The sequence below is a fragment of the Lutra lutra genome, chromosome 1 (genome assembly GCF_902655055.1).
Source record: "Lutra lutra chromosome 1, mLutLut1.2, whole genome shotgun sequence".
NCBI lineage: Eukaryota > Metazoa > Chordata > Mammalia > Carnivora > Mustelidae > Lutra > Lutra lutra.
This window is the reverse complement of record NC_062278.1, coordinates 657,919-678,512: the sequence shown is the minus strand read 5'-3', so window position 1 is coordinate 678,512 and position 20,594 is coordinate 657,919. Positions and strand designations below refer to the sequence as shown.

Sequence of the window (20,594 nt, the reverse complement as noted above, 5' to 3'; positions counted from 1 at the left end):
GGGCTGGGACTCCGCGGCTGGAGAGCACAGACTAGTCCTCCTCTCTAACCCTCCGGTCGTAGGCGGCCCACCCGGACCCCTGCCCTCGCTTGATGGTGACCCCAGGGCGGTAACATGAAGCCGGCCCGCACTCTGCTCCCCCTGCTGCTGCAGGCCTGCTGGGCGGCCGCCCAGGACGTCCCGGGCAACGCCAGGGCTGTGGCCTTCCAGGGTGAGTGACTCCCAGCACCTCTGGCTCCGCTTCTGCGCCAGACCGACACCCCCCCCCCCCCCCCCCCCCCGCCACTCCGACGGGAGAGCTGCGGCCGGCATAGGGGTTGTTAAATTCCCCAGCGTGGCCTGCAGCAGGGCCCGGCCCTCAAGCTCCCCATTCTGCGGGGTGTCAGGCCGGCCAGTGGTGGGGGATGGGGGGCGACACCCTCCAGGCCTGGCCTACTTGCTCTCCCTTGCTCTCCCGGGGCTCCTTCCCTATGACTCCTCCACGCCTTGCCCGGGCGCTGGCCGTGCCCTGGGTCCTTTCCATGCCGAGAGGGACAGTGCAGAGCGCAGGGCCTGGTCCTGCTGGCCACAGTGGGGCTCCCTGGCCTCCAGGAGTTGACGGCTGTCCCCCCAGCCGGGCAGGCTTCCCAGAACCCGCGTGGGGGCTCTCACGGTCACCCAGCCCCCTCTCCGGGCCAGCACCTGGGAGAGGTGGCCTCCCTGTGCCCAGGAGGGTGAGGGGCCTGAGCATCAGGCCCCCTACCCCTTGCTTGGCCAGACTGCCCCGTGGACCTCTTCTTTGTGCTGGACACCTCCGAGAGCGTGGCCTTGAGGCTGAAGCCCTATGGAGCCCTGGTGGACAAGGTCAAGTCCTTCACCAAGCGCTTCATCGACAACCTGAGAGACAGGTACGGGGGGCCCGGGCGTCCAGGACCCTCTTGGGGAGGGTGGTGGTTGGCAGGCGGAGCCCAGCCCCCTTCCCAGGGGGACAGCTGGGGTGAACCAGGCTGCTCCGTCACCTTTCTGCGTCCGCAGTGGCTCCGATGGGCCAGAAAAGGGCCGAGTCTGAGAAGGAGCGGATGGCGGGGCGGCTCCAGTCTGCCTGGTCAGCCAGGGGCCTGGGGACAGTGCTGCCATCGGGGTCCTGGGACCCAGACGTGCCTCCCTGCTGCCCAGCTGAGTGGGTTTCAGGAGCTGGTGGGAGGCTCTGCGGCTCCTCCCGGTGCCCTCGCCACCTCCTGGACACTGACCTCTGCCCATCAGACGATCAGAGCCTGTGTCCTGACCAACACCCCGGTGTTCTCAAGCCCTGGTCCGAGGGGCCCAGAGGGTCTGCCGGCTTCACTCCCTCCCTCCCTCTTACTCAGGGGTGGGTCCTAGAGCACTGGGTGAGGCTGCGATTAGACATGCCCTTGGGTGGGGTCAAGGCCATGGGGGGAGGGTCAAGGTCAGAACCAGGCTCCTCCCCCACTCCCCTGTGCAGGGTCTGGCCCTGTCCACCCTCTGACTCAAGGACCAGGGCTCCCAAGCCGCCCACCTACCTTGAGGGGGTTGCGAGGACAGAGGATGGGGGCTGCCCAGTGTGGGGCATGTGATCCGAAACCTTGAACTCAGCCAAAATGCTGGGGCTCCTGAGGCCCACCGCCCCCTCCCCAAAGGTGCCTTCGGGCTTGTGACTCAATTTCTGAGGACTCAGTTTCCCCACCTGTGAAACGGGGTTAGCTCTTCTTGCTGCTGACGCCGTGAGCCGCACGGTGGGGGCATGGTGGGGGCCTCGGTCACGCCTGCGGCTGAGCAGGTGGCAGGCACGTGTCCCCAGCAGGGTAAACACTGGAAGCCTCTGGCGAGGGTGCACAGGGACAGGGAAGGACAGCCACTCAGAGCGTCCCACTTAGAGCTGACCTCGAGCCGACCTCGCCTTGCCCTGGCACCCGCCCCTCACCTGTGGTCCCGTCCCTGGAGGGGCCCACGGCTCCCCACCAGGAGGTCAGGGGCTAGGGTGGCCCTCCCGCCCCCCCGCCCCTCCCATGGGTCACGTGGAGTCCCCAGGGCAGGGACCCAGGAAGTGCAGCCTGTGCTTCCGGCCCCTCCCCATCTGGGTGTGACAGAGCCCGGCAGGGTGTCCTCCCGCAAAATGGTGGCCTTGGTGCCCGCGGACACGGACACACATGGGCAGCGGAGGAGGGGCCTGGCCGTCTTTGGGCAACGGGCAGTGGGGAGCGGGGAGCCCGCGGGGCTGCACTCTCACTCGGCCTGTGGTCTCAGGTACTACCGGTGCGACCGCAACCTGGTGTGGAACGCGGGCGCCCTGCACTACAGCGACGAGGTGGAGATCATCAGCCCACTCCGGCCCATGCCCAGCGACCGCGACGCCCTCAAGGCCAGAGTGGACGCGGTCAAGTACTTCGGCAAGGGCACCTACACAGACTGCGCCATCAAGAAGGGGCTGGAGGAGCTGCTCGTGGGGTGGGTGTCCTGCGTCCGCACGCAGCTCCCGTGTCCCCGGCGCGTCCCCAGCACGTCCCTCAGAGGCTGCCCTGCCATCCTGAGGCCGCTGGCAGTCGCCCTGGGAACCGTCCTTGTGCCCAGGGTGCCATGCTGGTGGCTGCCAAGGGTCCGTCTCCATCCCTCTGCCCCCCTTGAGCTGTCCCCTGTCTCCTCAACCACTGAAAGCAGAGGGGCCCACAGGACCCAAAGTGCCCCAGCTGCTCTGGCCCAGCCACAGCCTCCACTGCCACAGTTCCTGGCACCACAGCCCCCTCTTCAGCTGTCCCCTCCTGCTACCTGTGGTCACGGGTCCCTGGTCAGGGAGCCTACGGGCAGGCAAGGACCTGGGCCCCTCCCCGGGGATATGTGCATCTCCAAGAGAGTGTTCTAGAGAATTGTCATCCCACAGACCTTTATTTCAGTCCCCCTTTACGGGCAGCCCGACGGGCGGGGACAGACTGCCCAGTGTAACAGCAGCCGCCCTCTGAGAGCTGCATTTGGGTCTGGGTCTCCCTCCAGGGCCGTTGGCCTCCAGCTCCTCCCCTCCAGTCCTGGGGGTCCCAGCTCTGTTCCCGAGGTGCCCTGAGCTGTCAGGGTCAGCAGGGGCTGGAGGGGGCCAGGCCTGTGGGGCCTCACTGCTGCCCACCCCCTCGCAGGGGCTCCCACCTGAAAGAGAACAAGTACCTGGTTGTGGTCACTGACGGGCACCCCCTAGAGGGCTACAAGGAGCCATGTGGGGGCCTGGAGGACGCTGTGAACGAGGCCAAGCACCTGGGCGTCAAAGTCTTCTCCGTGGCCATCACGCCCGACCACCTGGTAGGCGCCCCCATCCCCACGCCCTCTCTGGGCTGGGCACCGGGCGTGGCCTGGGGGGCCCTGAGGTGCAGGTGATGCACCGCAGAGAGGGGGGGCCAGGGTCCCCCCTGCCGCCGGCCTCACCCCTCGTCCACGCCAGGAGCCACGCCTGAGCATCATTGCCACGGACCACACGTACCGCCGGAACTTCACGGCGGCCGACTGGGGGCAGAACAGGGACGCGGAGGAGATCATCGCCCAGACCATCGACACCATCACCGACATGATCGTGAGCAGCCTCTGTCCTCGCGCCTCCTCGGGGGCTGGGAGATCCCATGGCTCTGAAAGCTAATTAACTCCACTTTTCCTTCTCACTTTTCAGAAAAACAATGTGGAACAAGTGGTAGGAGCCCCCCCTTACCCCTCTCCCCCCGTCCCCATCCATCCCTTGCCCATAACCCATGCCCCTCCCCTTCCCCATCTCTGTCCTCCCCTTCCCTCCTCCCCTCCCCATCCAGGGCCTCACCAGCCCCTTCCTCCGTGGGTGCCCCCCATCGGGGAGCAGGCGGGTGTCCAGCGCCCTCTGCGGAGCCCCATTTCCTAATGTGTCCTCTGTCCTTCCTCCGGCAGTGCTGCTCCTTTGAATGCCAGGTGAGTGGGGGACCCTGACCCCCTCTGGGCTCACCCCGGATGCAAGTGCAGGCTGACCTTTCTCTCTGTCTTCCAGCCTGCCAGAGGACCTCCTGGGCCACGGGGGGACCCTGGGTATGAGGTGAGTGGCTGCGCCCGTCCCTGGAGGGAGAGAAGAGTGCAGTACAGTGCTGGACAAATGTCCCTGTGGCATGAAGCCCCTGGTGTTAGGGATGCAGTGGGACCCCAGGCAGCTGTCCTAATGCCCCACAGAGAGTCCGCCCACACCAGGTGTAGGGAGAGGGAAGGTACCCCTCGCTGAGCAGGTGCCCCCACCCGTGGGGAGAGAGTCCCTGCACGGGGGACCCTGGGGCTGATGCTGTGGCCGAGGGCTGATGTGGGGGGTGGGGTCTGACTGGAGGCTCCATTGTTCCCCGATGCACTTTCCTTGGGCCGGGCTGCAGACCGGAGGGGGACGCCCAAGGCCAGGTGTGGCTCTCCCAGAAAGTCCACCTTAGTGGCCAACACATACAGCTTGGCAAGGTACAGGTTTCTGGCTAGTCCTAAAAATATTAGAGTCCACGGCCATGAAGCCGTGTGAGCACTGCCCCAGGAGCCCAGCCTGGCCACCTCCCCGGCCTGAGAGTTCCACATGCAGCAGAAGCGGGTACCACGGGGAAAGGTCTAGGGGCCAGGCCGGCCAGCGTGGGCAGCACAGGGCCTGGTGGGTTGCCGGGGGGGTGCAGTGCTCCTGACCTCTCAGACCCCGGGGCCTGCCATGGTGACGGGGAAGGAGCCCGAGTGCCCCAAGGACTCTGGAGGTCCACAGAATAGCTCGTTAACCCTTCTCTCCGGAGCAGGTCAGGGTCCTTTCCGCCAGGTGATCTGAGATAAACAGAAATTGTCCCCCAACCTTGACCTGCTCTGTGTTCCAGGGAGAACGTGGGAAGCCAGGTCTTCCCGGAGAGAAAGGAGAAGCCGGAGACCCCGTGAGTGTTAAGCACCCGACCTTGGGCTGGGGTGCGGAGAAGCCTGAGGCGGGAGGGGAGCTGGGTTCAATGGAAGCTTCTGTAGGATGGCTGGTTCCTGGGCACCATGGTCATGCGGCCTGACCCTCAGAGCATGCGGCCCCAAGGGCACTGAGGGCGGAGGACGCATGCACAGCCCATCCCTTCCAGCACAATCCGCCCAGACCTGCACTTCGGCCCAGCTCTCAGTGGGGCAGGTGGGGGTCAGCCGGAGGCTGTCTCCCCACAGACCACCCTCCTCCTCTTGGGGGCCCGTGACCTCCCCCTCCCCCGCTCCTCCTCCAGGGGGTGTCCTAAACCTTCCCCTCTCCCCGCCACCCCCAGGGCCCTTGACCTTCCCCTGCCCTCCCTGGAGCCACCCCGAGGAGACCCCCAGGAGTGGGAGGTGGAGCCTTCACATCAGGGCTGCTCTCTGGGACTCGGCCAGTGGTCAGCCCGCCCGCTCTCTGGCTGGCCAGGCCTGAGCAGAGTGGGGGGCACGGGAGACCGGGCGGGGGCTTCCTCTGCCCCCACAGATGTCTAACAGGCGCCCTCCTCTGCGTCCAGGGAAGGCCCGGGGACCTCGGACCCATCGGCTACCAGGGCATGAAGGTGTGTCTCCGCCTCCTTTCAGAGTGGTCAGCCCTTCCTGGGGCCCAGACACATCTGGGCTCGTTCCAGGGCACTGGGCCCCAGGACACCAGTGACACCCCCTCTCTCCTCTGTCTGCTCTGTAGGGAGAAAAAGGGAGCCGAGGGGAGAAGGTGAGTAAGGCCTTCAGGTCATGTCCCTCAAGGCACAGAGCCCCCCTGACGCGAGACTGACACTGCCCATCGCCGGCGCGTCCAAACCTCCATGAGCTGGTGGGGGGGGTCTGTCCTGCCTGCCCTCCTCTGCCTCCCTGGGAAGATGCCCCTGGCCAGTTTCCAGGGAACCTGCCTCACGTTGGGGGACCACCCCCCTTACTCTCTCTTCTCGTCTCTGCAGGGATCCAGGGGAGCCAAGGGCTACAAGGTGAGTGTGGGGGCAGGGATGTGTCTTCTGCCCTGGGGGTACCGTCTGGCCTTTGTGAACCTCAGTCTTTGCACCTTGTAGGGCGAGAAGGGCAAGCGAGGCATTGATGGTGTGGACGGCATGAAGGTGAGCCCCCGGCCAGGAGGGTGGGGAACATTTCTTGCCAAGCCCCAGGCCCCAGTGGACCCCAAGCCTCCTGGTCAAGTTCAGACCAACATCCTGGCGGGGCTTTCCTGGGGGGGGGGGTGCGCCAGAGCGAGAGTCCTGATGGCTGATCTGCCTTCCTCTTCCAGGGGGAGACGGGGTACCCCGGCCTGCCGGGCTGCAAGGGCTCGCCCGGATTTGACGTAAGTCGCATTCTGTCGCTGACGTTTCGAGACCCAGTTCTCAGGAGCGAACTGGGTCTCCCCCCTTCTCCGTACGCGCTAAGAAGTCCCGGGGGGGCCGCACCACTGCAGACCCACCTTCCCAGTGTCCGACATATCCACGTCCAGCCCGAGGGCTGCTTGTCGAAGACCGAGGACTGACCCCCTACAATTTCTCACCAGGGCGCTCAAGGACCCCCCGGGCCCAAGGGTGACCCGGGTGCCTTTGGACGGAAAGGAGAGAAGGTGAGTGACGAGGGTCGGGCAACCCCGCCTCCTCAGAAGCCCTCCCCCAGGCAGGCAGGGTGTGGGGTGGAGAGGGCCGCCCCGTGTCGTGGAGCTCAGACGGGCCAGGGCCCCAGTCTGCACGGACTGGAGCCTGTCCGCTCACAGTGAAGTCCCGGTTTGGGGGTAAGCAGGACGCTGGTGGCCGCGAGCAGGCAGAAAGGTAGAGAGTGAGGACTCGAGGTTCTGAGCCCAACCTGGAGCGCTGCGTCTGTCGCTGGTCTCTTCGGGCGTCTCCAGCGACCCGAGCGCTAGGAGGGATGGCAGGCAAAGGGCCCGGCTCCAAAGTCGTCTGGACCTGGGCCGGTTCTCAGCATCTGGCCAACAGCTGTGGGGCCCCAGCCTGACTTTCCGAGGCACTCGCGGCTCTGCGTCGGGCTTGACCCCCGACAGACGCCGCAGAGAGAGAGGGCGGCCTGAAGTCTGGGTGAGGAGGCCGGGGGCAGGGTCCCTGCCCGCTGACCTTTCGGATCTTTCCAGGGTGCCCCTGGAGTCGACGGGGAGCCCGGGAGGCCAGGGAACACAGGTCCCCCCGGAGACGAGGTGAGCACTCAGGGAGGGGCGGGGGGCTGCCAGGAGCAGCAGCAGCCACAGCCCTGGGCCCCAGTGTGAGGTCAGAGGCCGATGGTTCCACACTTGTCCCCCCCCAGGGCGAACCGGGTTTGCCGGGTCCACCAGGAGAGAAGGGAGAGGCCGGTGACGAGGTGAGCACCCACGTTCCGTCTCCTGCTCCCAGCTCCCCCCCAAAGCAGTTTCCAGCCCCAACTGACTGACCTTGTTTGCTCCCCTTAATCCCAGGGAAACCCGGGACCGGACGGTGCCCCCGGCGAGAGGGTGAGTGGGGCGGGGTGGCATCTGGGCCCTGGGGCTCGCCATGAAGTGGCCAGTGTGGCTCAGAGGCCCCGAGCTCCTATCTGAGCTCAGGGGGGACTCAGTCTCTGAAAGGGTGGGGTGTCCTGCTGGGGGGTCAGCCCACGCCTACGAACCCCCTACCGCCAACGTCTGTCTGAGCTGAGGCATCGCCTCCTTCTGCTTCTCTCCACACAGGGAGGCCCTGGGGAAAGAGGACCACGGGGGACCCCCGGTGTGCGGGGCCCACGGGGAGACCCGGTGAGTCACCGTTCATCAGGCTGGGGAGAGGGACAGAGCCTGAGGTCCGGAGGGGTCAGGCCATTGCCCCACAGGACACATGCCACCAGGTCCCTTTGTCCTCCAGATTTCAGGCGACCCACGCCCTCACCTGCTGTTTTCCCAAAGGCGATCACCCTGGTTCACAAAGGGCGGCAGCTCCTGTGCTCAGCCCCCAGCCCCAATCCCCAGCCCAGACCCCCAGCCTGGATCCCCAGCCCCGACCCCCAAACCCAAACCCCAGCCCAGACCCCCAGCCCCGACAACCAGCCCAAACCCCCAGCCCAGACCCCCAGCCCCGACAACCAGCCCAAACCCCCAGGCCGGACCCCCAACCCCAACCCCTGGCCCCAGATATCTCCAGGGGCCTGCGGGAGGCCAGGAGGAGGGTGTGGGTCCAGAGGAGGAGAGCAAAGCGGAGGAGAGCTGAGGAGAAGCGCGGGGTTCTCTCCTCTCCCCTCCTCACCAGGACCTGCACGTCCGGGGGAACCACACTCACACAACCACACACACAATCGTGCACACACTTGCACACATGCACACACACAATTGCACTCACACACTCTCTCACATGCTTGAACACACGCACACACGCCTGCACACGCACAATCACACCGGGACACACAGCACGTTTGCCCCTGAGCGCAGCACCTGTCCCTGAGGTCGCTGCTCCGCCTGGCCCGGGGCACGATTTACTGACCTCCCCTCCCCCATCGCACACGTGATTTTCCAAACACTTGCCGCTGTCCCAGCAGCCGCGTAAAGGCTGCTTGGGCTCTGGAATGACCCTCCTGCACCCGGAAGAGAAGGAGACTTAGGAACTTGGACCTCGTGGTCCCCACGGCCCAGCTGCCTTGCCTCGCTGCTGCCCGCACCCTCTGCCTCCTTCCGGAGCTTTCTCTGGCCCCGTGGTTCACTGGGAAGGTTTTGTGGTGCCCCGGAGCAGCCCACACCGGCCTGGTTAGAGGAGGGGGCGACAGGTGCCACCCCAACATTCTGGACCCGGGGAAGGGATGATGTCTTCCACACGTGGGGTGTGGACCAGGCCTTGTTGCCGCCGCTGCCGGGGACAGGCCCCCGGGTCCCTCCTGCTGTGACCACCCAGGCAAAGCTGCTCCTCCCAAGGACACCTGTCCCCCTGTCCCGATGGGGAGTGGGCTCTGCCCGAGACCAAGGTCACTGGAAGAGAGACGTGCCTTCTGTCCCGTCCCAGCTCCCCGTCTCATCACCCTCAGAGCCCTGCGGCCCCCAGCATGGGGCTTGGGGCAGGACGTCAGGGGAAGCACAGCCCCTCCCCAGCTACCCTGCTGAGATAAGATTGGGAAATGGGAGCACAGGCCAGGCTGCACCCCAGGGAGCACCCCAATAGCTCTGGTCCCTGGGCCAGTCCAGGAGCTGGCTGGAGAAGGAGCCAATGTCAGGGACACCTCCAGGCCTCAGCAGGAGGGCTGGCCCCCACCCCACAGCCTCCTAGCGAGTCTCCAGGTGGCCTGGCACACACCTTGCCCTTCCCCCCTTGGCCTGCTAACTTCCTGGGAGGAGGGATGAGGCCAGGCTCCTGTGGGGAGTGGCACTTCCCCGCCTCCCAGAACACTTCTCAGGGAGCTGGGGGCTAGCTGGCAAGCTGGCCTTGCCCACTGCTGCCCAGGCATCTTGGCCTCTCCTGGCCTCCACACTCACCGACTCATCCCTCCCCAGGGCGAAGCTGGACCCCAAGGAGACCAGGGACGAGAAGGCCCCGTCGGCATCCCGGGAGACCCGGTAGGGAGCTGTCTGGGGGTGGGTGGGCCGCGCCATCAGGCCAGCAGGAAGGCTGATGGCGGCTCCTGGATTTGAGGGAGGGCTCTCTCCACTTCTGACTGGGGGCCTTCCTGCAGGGGCTGCCCAGGGTCAGCAGCCACCTGCGGGGAGGGGCAGCCTGAGTGGCCAAGTCCCATGGCCTACAGACTCTGTGTTCAGAGTGGGACAGCCAGAGGCTGCCCTTGTCACCTGGCCAGCATCTGCCAGGACCAGAGCTGAGTGAGCGGACCCCTGGCCGCCCTCGGAGCTCTGCCCTCTGTCCTGGCCCAGCTGGCTCTGGAGGAAGGCAGCAGGGGACCCTGGGACCCCTGGGGACAGCCCCTGGTCTGCCAGGGCAGAGTCAGCCCACACTGGAGACCATGTCTGAGCCCCCAGGAGGCATCGGGGCAAGAGGCTTGGTCTGCATGTGGAATCCAGGTGTGAGACCCTGGCTGGAGCCAGACTGGGGGTGTCCGAGCATCAGTCTTGCATGGGCCACCTTCCAGAGGCCGTGCTGAGGGAGGAGAGGGGAGTGGAGGCCTGGAGGCCATGCAGTTCCGGGTGCCTGAGCCCTGAAACCCCCAACAGGAGGAGCTCGAGGCTCCCCTGCCGCCCAGGCCAGGGCCCCGGGGTGACCACCCCCCAAGAGAGCTCAGGAAGGGGCCCGGTAGGACGTGTCCTCCCTGCATCAGTTGGGCAACCCCCTTGTTTGACCCGGACCCTGACAGTCTGCCTGGTGCTCTGATGGGGGTCACTTGCCGGGCATCCCCAGCCGCCTCCTGCTGCCTGGCCTGAGGGAGGGGTCTCTGGGGGACAGAAAGGAAAGGCCTCTGGGCTGGGATGGGGACCTCCTAGTGGGCAGGAGAAGGGGATGGACCCCTGCTGGGCGCAGAGCTCCCAACGGGGTGGCGGATGGGAGAGGGGGCTGCCCTCAGAGGGCCCAGGCCTCAGGCTCTGCTGGGACTTGTCTTGTGGCTTCAAGTCTTTTTGGTGGCTTTTCTTGTGGAGAGAAATTCGGAATTGGGATTTTAACAAAAATGGAATTTAAAACACAGGAAAGAAGAAACCATCATAGGGCTGCCAAGGGTCAAGACGGGACCTTAAAAATGCACCCGGGTCCGTGTCAGGGCGGGCTGCGGGAGGCGCGGACCCACGTCCAGACCCGCTCTGAGACCAGCTCGGTGGGAGACTTTCCTCCCACATAGTTACAAGTTGGGCTCCCTGGGAGCCAGCGGTTCTCGGCTGTGGCCACACGTGATTGTGGCCTGCAGTTGGCCCAGAGCCCAAGACCTTGAGTGTCTGCTTCTCCCCTTTCCGGGCAGTAAAGGCGGAGGATGTCTCTCAGATAAAATGGGTGTCGAAGTTCTGTGGCTTCCGTCCCTCCCTCCTCCCTCCATCCTCCTTCCATCCATCCATCCAACCATCTTGAAATACTTCCAAGGCTACATCCAAAACATAAATTCTTAACAGCGTAATTTCTGGGCCAGATGATACACGTGCATGAGAGGGTATGTGTAAGCCAGTGCGTGTGTATTTCCCAGATAATTCGACTTTATCTAGCCGCACCTCGCATCCCCCCAAGAACATGAAGCAGCCACCGCATTCACACCTTTGCCAACAGGAGAGATCATCGAACTTCATCCCTGTGTTTTCGCTCTTCAGGAGGAAGCCGTGTGCTCTCGTGGTCTGCACAGAACTTGTGGGGAGGCTGAGCGTGGTCTCTCAGGTCCCCAGGCCGTGTCCCTCCTTCTGGCTGTCCCTTCAGTTGTTCATTTTCCATCTAGTCTGTCTTTCCGCGCGGATGTGCAGGAGGCCCGAACCCACGGTGCAGACGTTTTTCCGTTTGCCGTCTGCCTGTGGCTGTCCTGGGGACTTGCCGTTCAGGATGTGCCGCTCATTACAGGACTCCAAGTACATCCCCTCTTGCGCTGAATGCTTTTTGCTTCCTTCTTGTCTCACCTGGAGGCTCTCCCAGGGCTAGGAGTGAGGTGGGCCTGACCTGGCTTGGACTCCTCCATGACTGGTGAGCCCGTGTTCACAGCATCGCTCAGGGCAGGAGCACTTTTCCTGGTGATAGAGGACACGGACGTCAGGTTTCAGCTTCTGTTCTCTGGGTCTCTCCGGAATCCCTGTGCCTGCTGTCCTCCCCCCGACCCCCTCCCATGACAACAGCTGTCCCAGGAGGGGCTGCTCCCGCCGCCCGCCACATCCTCAGGCTCCCGTGCCTTCCCCACGCGCCGGCTCCCAGCAGTGATCCGGCCGCCAGGACGAGCTGGCGACCATCCCGCCGCCCTGTGATCTGGTCCTTCCCCCACGTCCCTGAGCACAATTCAGGAAGTTGTTCAAGACACTAACGGCGTAAAACACTGTGAGGCGGAGCCGTCACTGGGCTTTAATCGTGGGTTTCCAGTTTCCAGGGCCACTGTCAGTGTAAAACCCGGACACTACGGAAGGCTGTGGGGGATGAGGGACCCCTGGCCTTGCTGGGAGGAGGCCCTGTGTCCCTCCAGCCCACGGTCCAGCTGGGGAAGTCTGCATCTGACCGGCGGCCCCGGGCCACTTGTTCGCCCGAGCCCTCCGCAGGGGGTGGGAGCTTAGGCAGCTTTGGGACCAGGTTTGTCCACGCTGGTCACTCAACTTCCCAGCCTCGGCGCTGTTTCCGCCTCCGGGGCTCTCTGTTCTTCCGAACCCCGTCGCAGCCTCACCCCTGCAGACCCTCAGGGCAGTTGGCTTCTGCACCAGGGGGTCGGGGAGGAAGTTTCTGGGAAATGGGTTTTCCCAAATCCCAAGAAGCAGCAGTGGAACCATCCAGAAACTGGAGGAAGGGTCAGCGTCCTGGCCTCGCCTCTTCCCTCGTCTTGTCCCTGCGGTGGGGACCGGCACTGCCCACCAGGAGCCGCGGGGCCCTCGGGCCGTATTCCCAAAGGCGCCTTCCTCCCTCCACCCCGATGCTGCTGAGGCAGCTGCAGAAACTGTCCCGAGCGCAGTGGCCCTCTGTCCCTATCTCCTGGGGCCTGGGACGCACCTCCATTGGCCTGGCTGAGGGCACAGAGGGCCTCTGTTTCCCATCGTCCCCCCTGGTCCCCTGTCATGTCCCCAGGCCTACCCTGCCCTGGGAACCAGAGTCGGCCCCGTTGTCAGGTCCAAGAGCCACTCCCCAGGAACTGAGTCGGGGGCTGCTGGTCCCCGTGGCTGGTGAGCCCAGTCCCAGGTTGTGTGTGATGCCAAGGCCTGAGGCCTGGCACCAGAGCCCTGGCCAGAGCCGGACTCCCCTGTGGTCACAGCGGGAGAGCCAGACGGTGGCACCTCCGGGTGCTGATTAATGGGACAAGCCAGATAACCAGGGGCTGTGGGAGAACCGAGCCAAGAAGGGCCTCATTGGGAGGCACCTGCCTGAGGATGGGCCAGGCGGACAGGCCTCAGTCCAGGGTGCTGGCGGGCAGGGTCCAGAGTGGCCAGGAGGCTCCACGTGTGGTGTCCGCTCAGCCCTTCTTCGAGCCTGGCCGGGGATGTCCCAAACGCTTGGGACACCGAGACTCTGGACCCAGAAAGGCAGGCAGCTGGCCTCCAGGGATGGCGTAGACCAGGCCAAGCCGCCCTCGGTGGTCTGGGTGGGCGGCCGGTGTGGGGCCGAGATGGGTACAACAGGCGTGTTTCCCTCTGCAGGGCGAGGCTGGCCCCGCTGGACCTAAAGGTTACCGAGGTGACGAGGGGCCCCCGGGGCCCGAGGTGAGTGTCCCCCGACCCAGCCTAGGCGCACACAGATGCTTTAGTGCATTTCGTGGTATCTGTGTCGTTCAGGAAACTTGGAAAATGCAGAAAAAAACAAAACAGAATTGAAATCTAAAATATGACCCCCCCCCCGACATACATAGTAACAATGTAGCTTGTTTCTTTCCAACTTGTTTTCTTATTTGCACACCTTATAAATTTGGCTTCACAAAGTTTTTTTTTTAATTTTTTCATTATGAACATTTTCTAAAACCTTTTATGATTTTGCGTGCGGACCGACGCGTGCTTCCACCACCCCCCGCGCCAAGCAGTGTCCCTCTGCTTCTTGGAGCTCTGGCCTGTCTGGAACTCCCAGCCCAGAGGGGAGGGGACTGTCGCATCCCCGGGGTGACCCCGGGTGGGTCCCTAGGCGGAGGTCCGGCCCCCCGCGGAGCTGGGTACCCCGTGGAGCGCCGCGGGACTCATCCCTGCTGGGCCGATGGGTGGCAACGTGCTCCTTTATCTGTGTCCCCCATCCCCTGACTCAGAGACCTGCAGGGCCTCCGAATGTGCGTCTGCGTTGCTCACTCACTTTTCCCAAACCTCCTCCTGCCCTCCTTAGGGTTCCAGAGGAGCTCCAGGGCCCGCAGGACCGCCTGGAGACCCTGGGCTGATGGGTGAGAGGGTGAGTGGCGGTGCCAAGGGCTCGGGGCCTGGGTGGGACCTCTGCCAGGACGAGTTTCCGTGTGGGATCCGAGAGTCCTAGCAGCAGGGTCTGGGGAGGCTCTCCACAGGCCGCTGTCGCCTCTCGGCTGCTGTGGTCCCTGGGTCACCATGGGCATGGGCCCTCCTGCTCTGCTCTGGGGACACGCAGGCCGGTCCCGCGCAGGGTGTGTCTCCTGGGCTGGTGAAGCCCCTCGGGCACGCCCCGGAGCCTGGGCGATTCCCAGGGGCAGACGTGGTCTCCTCTCCGCAGGGGGAAGATGGCCCTCCCGGAAACGGCACTGAGGGCTTCCCAGGCTTCCCTGTGAGTCCCCCCTATTCCCGCCCCATCGCCCCCTTTGGGCCAGCCGGGGTGGGCCCAGGACCACGGGTGGGATGAGGAAGGGGTGGTGGGGGTGATCCATGGGGCGCCCCTCCCCCAGCCAGGCCAGAGCCTGGTGTGACTGGCTTGTCTTTCCCCGCAGGGCTATCCAGGCAGCAGGGGTCCCCCCGGGATAAACGTGAGTACACACCCACCATCGCGCTGCTGGTGCATTCACGCGCACACATGTGTGACACACATGCATCCTCCGCCCAGGCTGGGCGCCAAGGCCCCTCCCACATGTGTCTCAGTCTGCGGGTGCCCCTGCCTGGCCTCCCCTCTGGGCTCCCACAGACTGACCCCTGAACCTCGGGGCGTCCTTGGGCCCATACTTGGCCTCAGTGTCTGCCTGTGGGACACGGTGTCTCCTTTATCTTTTCCTTTTCAAACTTCTGCTTCTCAAAAAGGAAGTGCAGTGCTGTGACTTACGGTTCCTAGAGCTGATGGGAAACAGAACTCTGGTGGCATAGAGGGACCGCTGGGTGCTGGTCCTGGGGGACAGCCACCCGGCCTGCGGGGTGTGCCTGAGAAGGGATGTGTCTCTGGTCACGACCCACCCCAGGGACCTGCTTCCCCAGGGGGAACCCCCTCCAACCCTGGGCCGGGGTCCCAGCCACACACACATGCCCTCTCCCCGGGACTCCACTCCACTTACCGTGTGCTCCCCTGTCCCCTGCAGGGCACGAAAGGCTACCCAGGCCTCAAGGGGGATGAGGGAGAAGCCGGAGACCCTGGAGAGGACGTGAGTGCAGAGCCCACCAAGGATGCTGGGAAATCACCCAGAGGGGCTGCTACCTCTGGGGGGTGTGCAGGGAGGTGGCTGTGTGCCGTCTGGGCCGCTGAGGTTCTGTGGGGGGTGGGGGGAAAGGCACCCAGTGCAGGGGCCGTGGACAGACCAGCATCAGATGGTCTGGCCGGTGGTGGTTGTCGGTGGTGACAGGGTGCCGTTCCCTTCCAGAACAACGACATCTCACCCCCAGGTGTCAAAGGAGCAAAGGGGTACCGGGGCCCCGAAGGCCCCCAGGTGAGTGGGTGTGGCTAGCCAGGGCAGGGCACCCTGGGATTCTGAGGCTGCGGGGAGTCGGAGCAGGAACCTGGGAAGTGGGTCTCTAGGAGATGCTGGCCCTTTGACAGGGGAGGGAACCGGCCGAGTCAAGGGTTGTGGGGGCTTTGGAAAAGGGGGAGTAGCTGGTCACCGCTAAGATATGAAAAGAGCACGGCAGAGCCCTGGGCGGGTGCCTAAGGGGCAGGGCACAGCCAGACTATAAGGAACTCTTCATCCCATGAGGAGCGCCGGGGGGCCCCCACGCAGGGCCACACCCAGCCCACCCGTACCCCGGGCAGTCACAGAACACAGGGCAGTCAAGGGCTGTCCCGTAGCCCTTAGTGTGCAGAGGATGTGCGGCTCCTACGGGGAGGTGGGGTCAGCCCGAGGGCTGGGCAGCGAGGGGTCGGCGCTCAGGGTCCAGCTCAGACCTGCAGTTCAGGGAGCCATTCACCCTCACCACCTTCCTCTGCTCCTTCCTCTGACAGGGGCCCCCAGGACACACGGGACCTCCAGGGCCAGATGTAAGTGGGTGTCCGTAACCGTCCTTGGGGGGCTGGCCGCTCTGGCCACGGATCCCACGGGGTGGGACACCATGATCCTCGTGGAGGGACATGGGGTGTCCATGTAGCAGTGACCACGTCAGGTGCCCCTGCCCTGCATGTCCGACACCCGGCACGTGAACCCCACCATGGTACCAGGGCAAGGCAACCCAGCGGCCCGTGCAGCCCCGTTCAGCCCCTAGTGCATGTCTCTCCCCCGCAGGAATGCGAGATCTTGGACATCATCATGAAAATGTGCTGTGAGTAGCCCTCGTCTTTGGAAAGTGTCTTAGTTGGAAAGAATTGGGTCCTGCCAGCCCCGGTGCCTCCCTCTGGTACTCACGGGCCGGGTGGAGGGGATCCTTTAAACCATGGGTGGAGGGTGAGTAGGGGGGCAGGAGTGTGTCCCCCTCACAAGGAAGTCCCTGGGGGTGGTGGGGGCATCCGGGCAGGGCAGCTTGCCCTGCTAGAATGTGCAGGTGGGCAGGGTCTCCACGGGACATAATGCTTTCTTTCTCCTCTTTCCCCAGCTTGCTGTGGTGAGTTGTGAGCGCGGTTTTCCAGGGTTCCCTGAGGGTGGTGGGTTAGGCCCCTCCTCCTGGTTTACCTGGGAGGGCAACAGCTGGCCCTCACGCCCCACCAGGGCACCGTGGCCTTGGGGCGCAGTCTGGTCCCTCCTCGTCCCAAGAACCTGCATGGCCAGCCATGGACGTGGGAGAGCCAGAAGCCCTAGGGTTCCGGCTCCAGTGGGGGTGGCCGTGCTGTGTGGGGCCACAGGAGGCCCCCGGGCTGACGCTGTCCTTGCCCGCAGAGTGCAAGTGCGGCCCCATCGATATCCTCTTCGTGCTGGACAGCTCGGAGAGCATTGGCCTCCAGAACTTTGAGATCGCCAAGGACTTCATCGTCAAGGTCCTGGACCGGCTGAGCAGGGACGAGCTGGTCAAGGTGAGGCAGAGCCGCTCCCCCGGGAGCAGCCGGTAAGGACCCCGGGCGGGAGGGGGCCGGGCCCCGGGGGCTGCGTTTGCCCACCCACTGGAGCGTGAGAGCCGGGGCCGGTGCTGGGTGGAGGGGGCCGCGGGGAGCCCCGCGTCCACCCCTGACCGGGGCGTGGGATGCGCTCAGTTCGAGCCTGGCCAGTCGCACGTGGGCGTGGTACAGTACAGCCACAACCAGATGCAGGAGCACGTGGACCTGCGGGACCCCGGCATCAGGAACGTCCAGGAGCTCAAGGAGTGAGTGCCGTGCGCCGGGCCGCCCGTGTGCCTGTGGGCCCCGAGGGTGCCCTCCCCGAGCCCTGCCCGTGCTGACCCTGAGGGTCCACCCCCCAGAGCCATCAAGAAGTTGCGGTGGATGGCGGGGGGCACGTTCACGGGCGAGGCCCTGCAGTACACCCGGGACCAGCTGCTGCCGCCCTCGACCAACAACCGGATTGCGCTCGTCATAACGGACGGCCGCTCGGACACCCAGAGGGACACCACCCCACTCAGCGTGCTCTGTGGCCCCGACATCCAGGTGGGGCCGCCTCCACGCCCCCGCGTACCCCTGCCCCCATGCCCCCGCGCCCCCTGCGCCCCTGTCCCCCGGAAGGCTGCCTTCCTCACCGGGGCCGTGGCCACACCGTCCCTCCCTTGCAGGTGGTCTCCGTGGGCATCAAGGACATGTTCGGCTATGTCGCGGGCTCCGATCAGCTCAACGTCATCTCGTGCCAAGGTCTGGCACCCCAGGGCCGGCCGGGCATCTCGCTGGTCAAGGAGAACTATGCAGAGCTGCTGGACGACAGCTTCCTGAAGAATGTCACCACCCAGATCTGTATAGGTGGGCCCGGAGCGGGGACCCTCCCCCACAGCTGTGCTGGGAGGTGCTTGGGGCCACAGTGACCTCCCGCCGCAGGAGCTGGTCAGCCCCGGCCGGCAGCACGGGACCTCCCCACCAGCGGCCCCAAGCTCTTGCTGGAGGAGGCCGTGGCCCAGTGTTGGCAGGGGGTCCCCTTGTGCTTCTGCTGCTTTGTCCCGGGAGCGCTCACACTCCCTGCGGTCCGGCCACACACTTGTGCGCTGGGCGCCCTTGGAGCCGAGACCACTCCCCGGCCCCCAGCTCAGAACATGTCCTTCTATCTTCTTTCTGGCTACAGAGCAGGGCCCATGGTGCGGGCAGTGGGCCGACAGCCAGAGAGAGCTGCTGGGGTCCGACTGGCCTGCGTGGTTGGCCCTGGGTCAGCATTGCCCACAGACAGTGTGGCCCGGGCTCTGGCCCGCCGGCCACACTTGTCCTCGCTGAGCTTCCATTTCCCCATCAGGAGGGACCCACACGGGGTCGGTGGGAGAACCACACGATCATACCTCAGGCCGACCCTTGCGTAGGGGATGTCCCCCTCCTGGTGGGGCCCACTGGCCGAGGAGGTGCCGGCCAGGCACCCGGGAGGGCCACCTGTGCGCCTGCCCCACAGGGGCTCTGCCGTCCTGCGGCAGGCTGCTGTCCGTGAGGTCACGGCTTCATGTTGGGTTTTCTTATTTTACAGACAAGAAATGTCCGGACTACACCTGCCCGAGTGAGTAGCGGGGTGTGCGGGGTGTGCGGGCTGTGCGGGGTGTGCGGGGCTCCCGGAGGATGGCGGGGGACTGTGCCCTAACCCGCGCCCATCCTACAGTCACGTTCTCCTCCCCGGCCGACATCACCATCCTGCTGGACGGCTCGGCCAGCGTGGGCAGCCACAACTTCGATACCACCAAGCGCTTCGCCAAGCGGCTGGCCGAGCGCTTCCTGACGGCGGGCCGGAGTGACCCGTCCCACGACGTGCGCGTGGCCGTGGTGCAGTACAGCGGCCCCGGGCAGCAGCGGCCCGGCCGCGGGGCCCTGCAATTCCTGCAGAACTACACGGTGCTGGCCAGCACCGTGGACGCCATGAGCTTCTTCAACGACGCCACCGACGTCAACGACGCCCTGGGCTTCGTGACGCGCTTCTACCGCGAGGCCTCGTCCCGCGACGCCAAGAAGAGGCTGTTGCTCTTCTCGGACGGCAACTCGCAGGGGGCCACGGCAGCCGCCATTGAGAAGGTGGTGCAGGAGGCCCAGAGGGCGGACATCGAGATCTTCGTGGTGGTGGTGGGTCGCCAGGTGAACGAGCCGCACGTCCGCGTCCTGGTCACGGGCAAGACGGCCGAGTACGATGTGGCCTTTGGCGAGCGCCACCTGTTCCGTGTGCCCAGCTACCAGGCCCTGCTGCGCGGCGTCTTCTACCAGACGGTGTCCAGAAAGGTGGCGCAGGGCTAGCCCCGGGCGCCCCCCACGGGAACGGCAGTGAGGCCCCCGAGGTCCGCACCAGCCCGACAGCTACGATTCCGGAAAGGACGGGCTTGGAAAGGCCGTGTGTTTGACCCACCCCTCTGGCCACGGGACGCGCCAGCCCGTGCCCTCCCCTCCGTGGTCACATCCCCCGACCTCCGCAGGCTCTGAACCCCCACAGCTCACTGCCTTTCCTGGGGGATCGCCTGAGCCCTGCCTCCCAGCCTCATCTTTCTCACGAACCCCCCCATTCTCTAGTCAGCATTCCGCGACGCGCTGGGAGTCTGCTAGTGAAGTTGCGGGAGACCGGGGACCCTTCGTTTTTGGAAAGCCTGGGTGGAGGTTTCTCCCGCCTCACCCCTGCTGAGTCGCCTCCTCCCTGCTCAGGGCTCAGGCCTCGGTTCCGCCTCCTTGGGCCGTGGAGCTCGGGCGAGCTCAGGCGAGTGGATGAACTCGGGCCAGCATCTCCAGCAAACAGCAGAAAATGGTGGCTCCTCAACCCTGTGTCCCCGAGAACCCCGAAAACAAAGGTGCTAACCCGTGTACCCCTCTCCCCATCTACTCGGAGGCCTGGGCCCCGGGGCTGGCCAGGGGCACAAGGTGATGTGTTTTCTGTTTTCTTTTAAAAAAAAAAACAAGAAAACAAAACAAACAACCCAAAGCTCTTTTTCCCCGAGGGAGTGATTGGTCCTACATTTTATTGAAGACCCTCTTTATATGTTAGTTTTATTTTTACTCCTTCCTGTGTTTTTGCTCACTGCGTCCGTGTCCGTGACTTTTCCGATTAAAGGTTTTCACTCCTCTGCCTGTGGTCATCTTTGGGAGGAGTTACAATCCCCCCAGGGACATGCCCCTCTGCAGCAAGTGGACACAGCTGGAGTCAGGTGTGGGTGTGCGGACAAGCAGGCTCAGCCCCGGGGACAGGCCGATGGCCCCCTCCAGGTGTGGGGAGCCGGGGAAGGACCATCTAGGCAGGGGAAGGAGGGAGGAGGGGCCCGACACCCTGGGCTATAGAAGCAGAAGCACATCAGATCTTGGGGGCTGGGAGAGCTGCCCAGACCCAACAAGACAAAGCCCCAAAGAGCCCCCAGTGAGTCCTGGAGGAGGAGTCAGGACCAGCAGACCCCAGGGGACACCCGGCCGTGGCCCAGAAAGAGGTGGCCGGGGGCTGTGGCCATCCCCTCGCAGGAGTGGCCCCAGCCTCAGAAAAGGCAGAGTGGATGGGGAAGGAAGAAACACGCAGCCACTGAAATGCCCAGGGCTCTCTGCCCTGCTGCTGGGCCACTGCAGAGTGAGGGGAGGACGTGGGTTTGGACACACTCAGGCCTGGGGGGAAAGGAGGGCAGTGCCAGGGCGGGCAGAGGCAGGGGGTAGGAGCCCGGCAAATGGGGTAGGGACAGGCCAGCCCTCTCAGGACACACCAGGGAGAGCCAGGCAGGGGGCAGGGGCAGGACTCCGGTG

The 20,594-nt window shown here is 65.0% G+C and overlaps 1 protein-coding gene across 1 annotated transcript; it reads left to right on the top strand.

Moving 5' to 3' along the window:
- Positions 1-19,936, top strand: COL6A1 (collagen type VI alpha 1 chain). The gene is made up of 35 exons (XM_047717948.1): positions 1-211; positions 758-887; positions 2,245-2,445; positions 3,123-3,282; positions 3,422-3,550; positions 3,644-3,664; positions 3,892-3,912; positions 3,989-4,033; positions 4,827-4,880; positions 5,466-5,510; positions 5,636-5,662; positions 5,886-5,912; positions 5,994-6,038; positions 6,206-6,259; positions 6,461-6,523; positions 7,043-7,105; positions 7,213-7,266; positions 7,361-7,396; positions 7,610-7,672; positions 9,389-9,451; positions 13,136-13,198; positions 13,803-13,865; positions 14,157-14,207; positions 14,368-14,403; positions 14,944-15,006; positions 15,223-15,288; positions 15,798-15,833; positions 16,075-16,111; positions 16,382-16,390; positions 16,663-16,796; positions 16,974-17,083; positions 17,180-17,363; positions 17,486-17,666; positions 18,370-18,399; positions 18,499-19,936. Exons 1-35 carry the CDS (start codon positions 115-117, stop codon positions 19,119-19,121), a joined length of 3,084 nt encoding a protein of 1,027 aa, XP_047573904.1. The 5' UTR covers positions 1-114; the 3' UTR covers positions 19,122-19,936.
- The last annotated feature ends 658 nt before the right edge of the window (positions 19,937-20,594 follow it).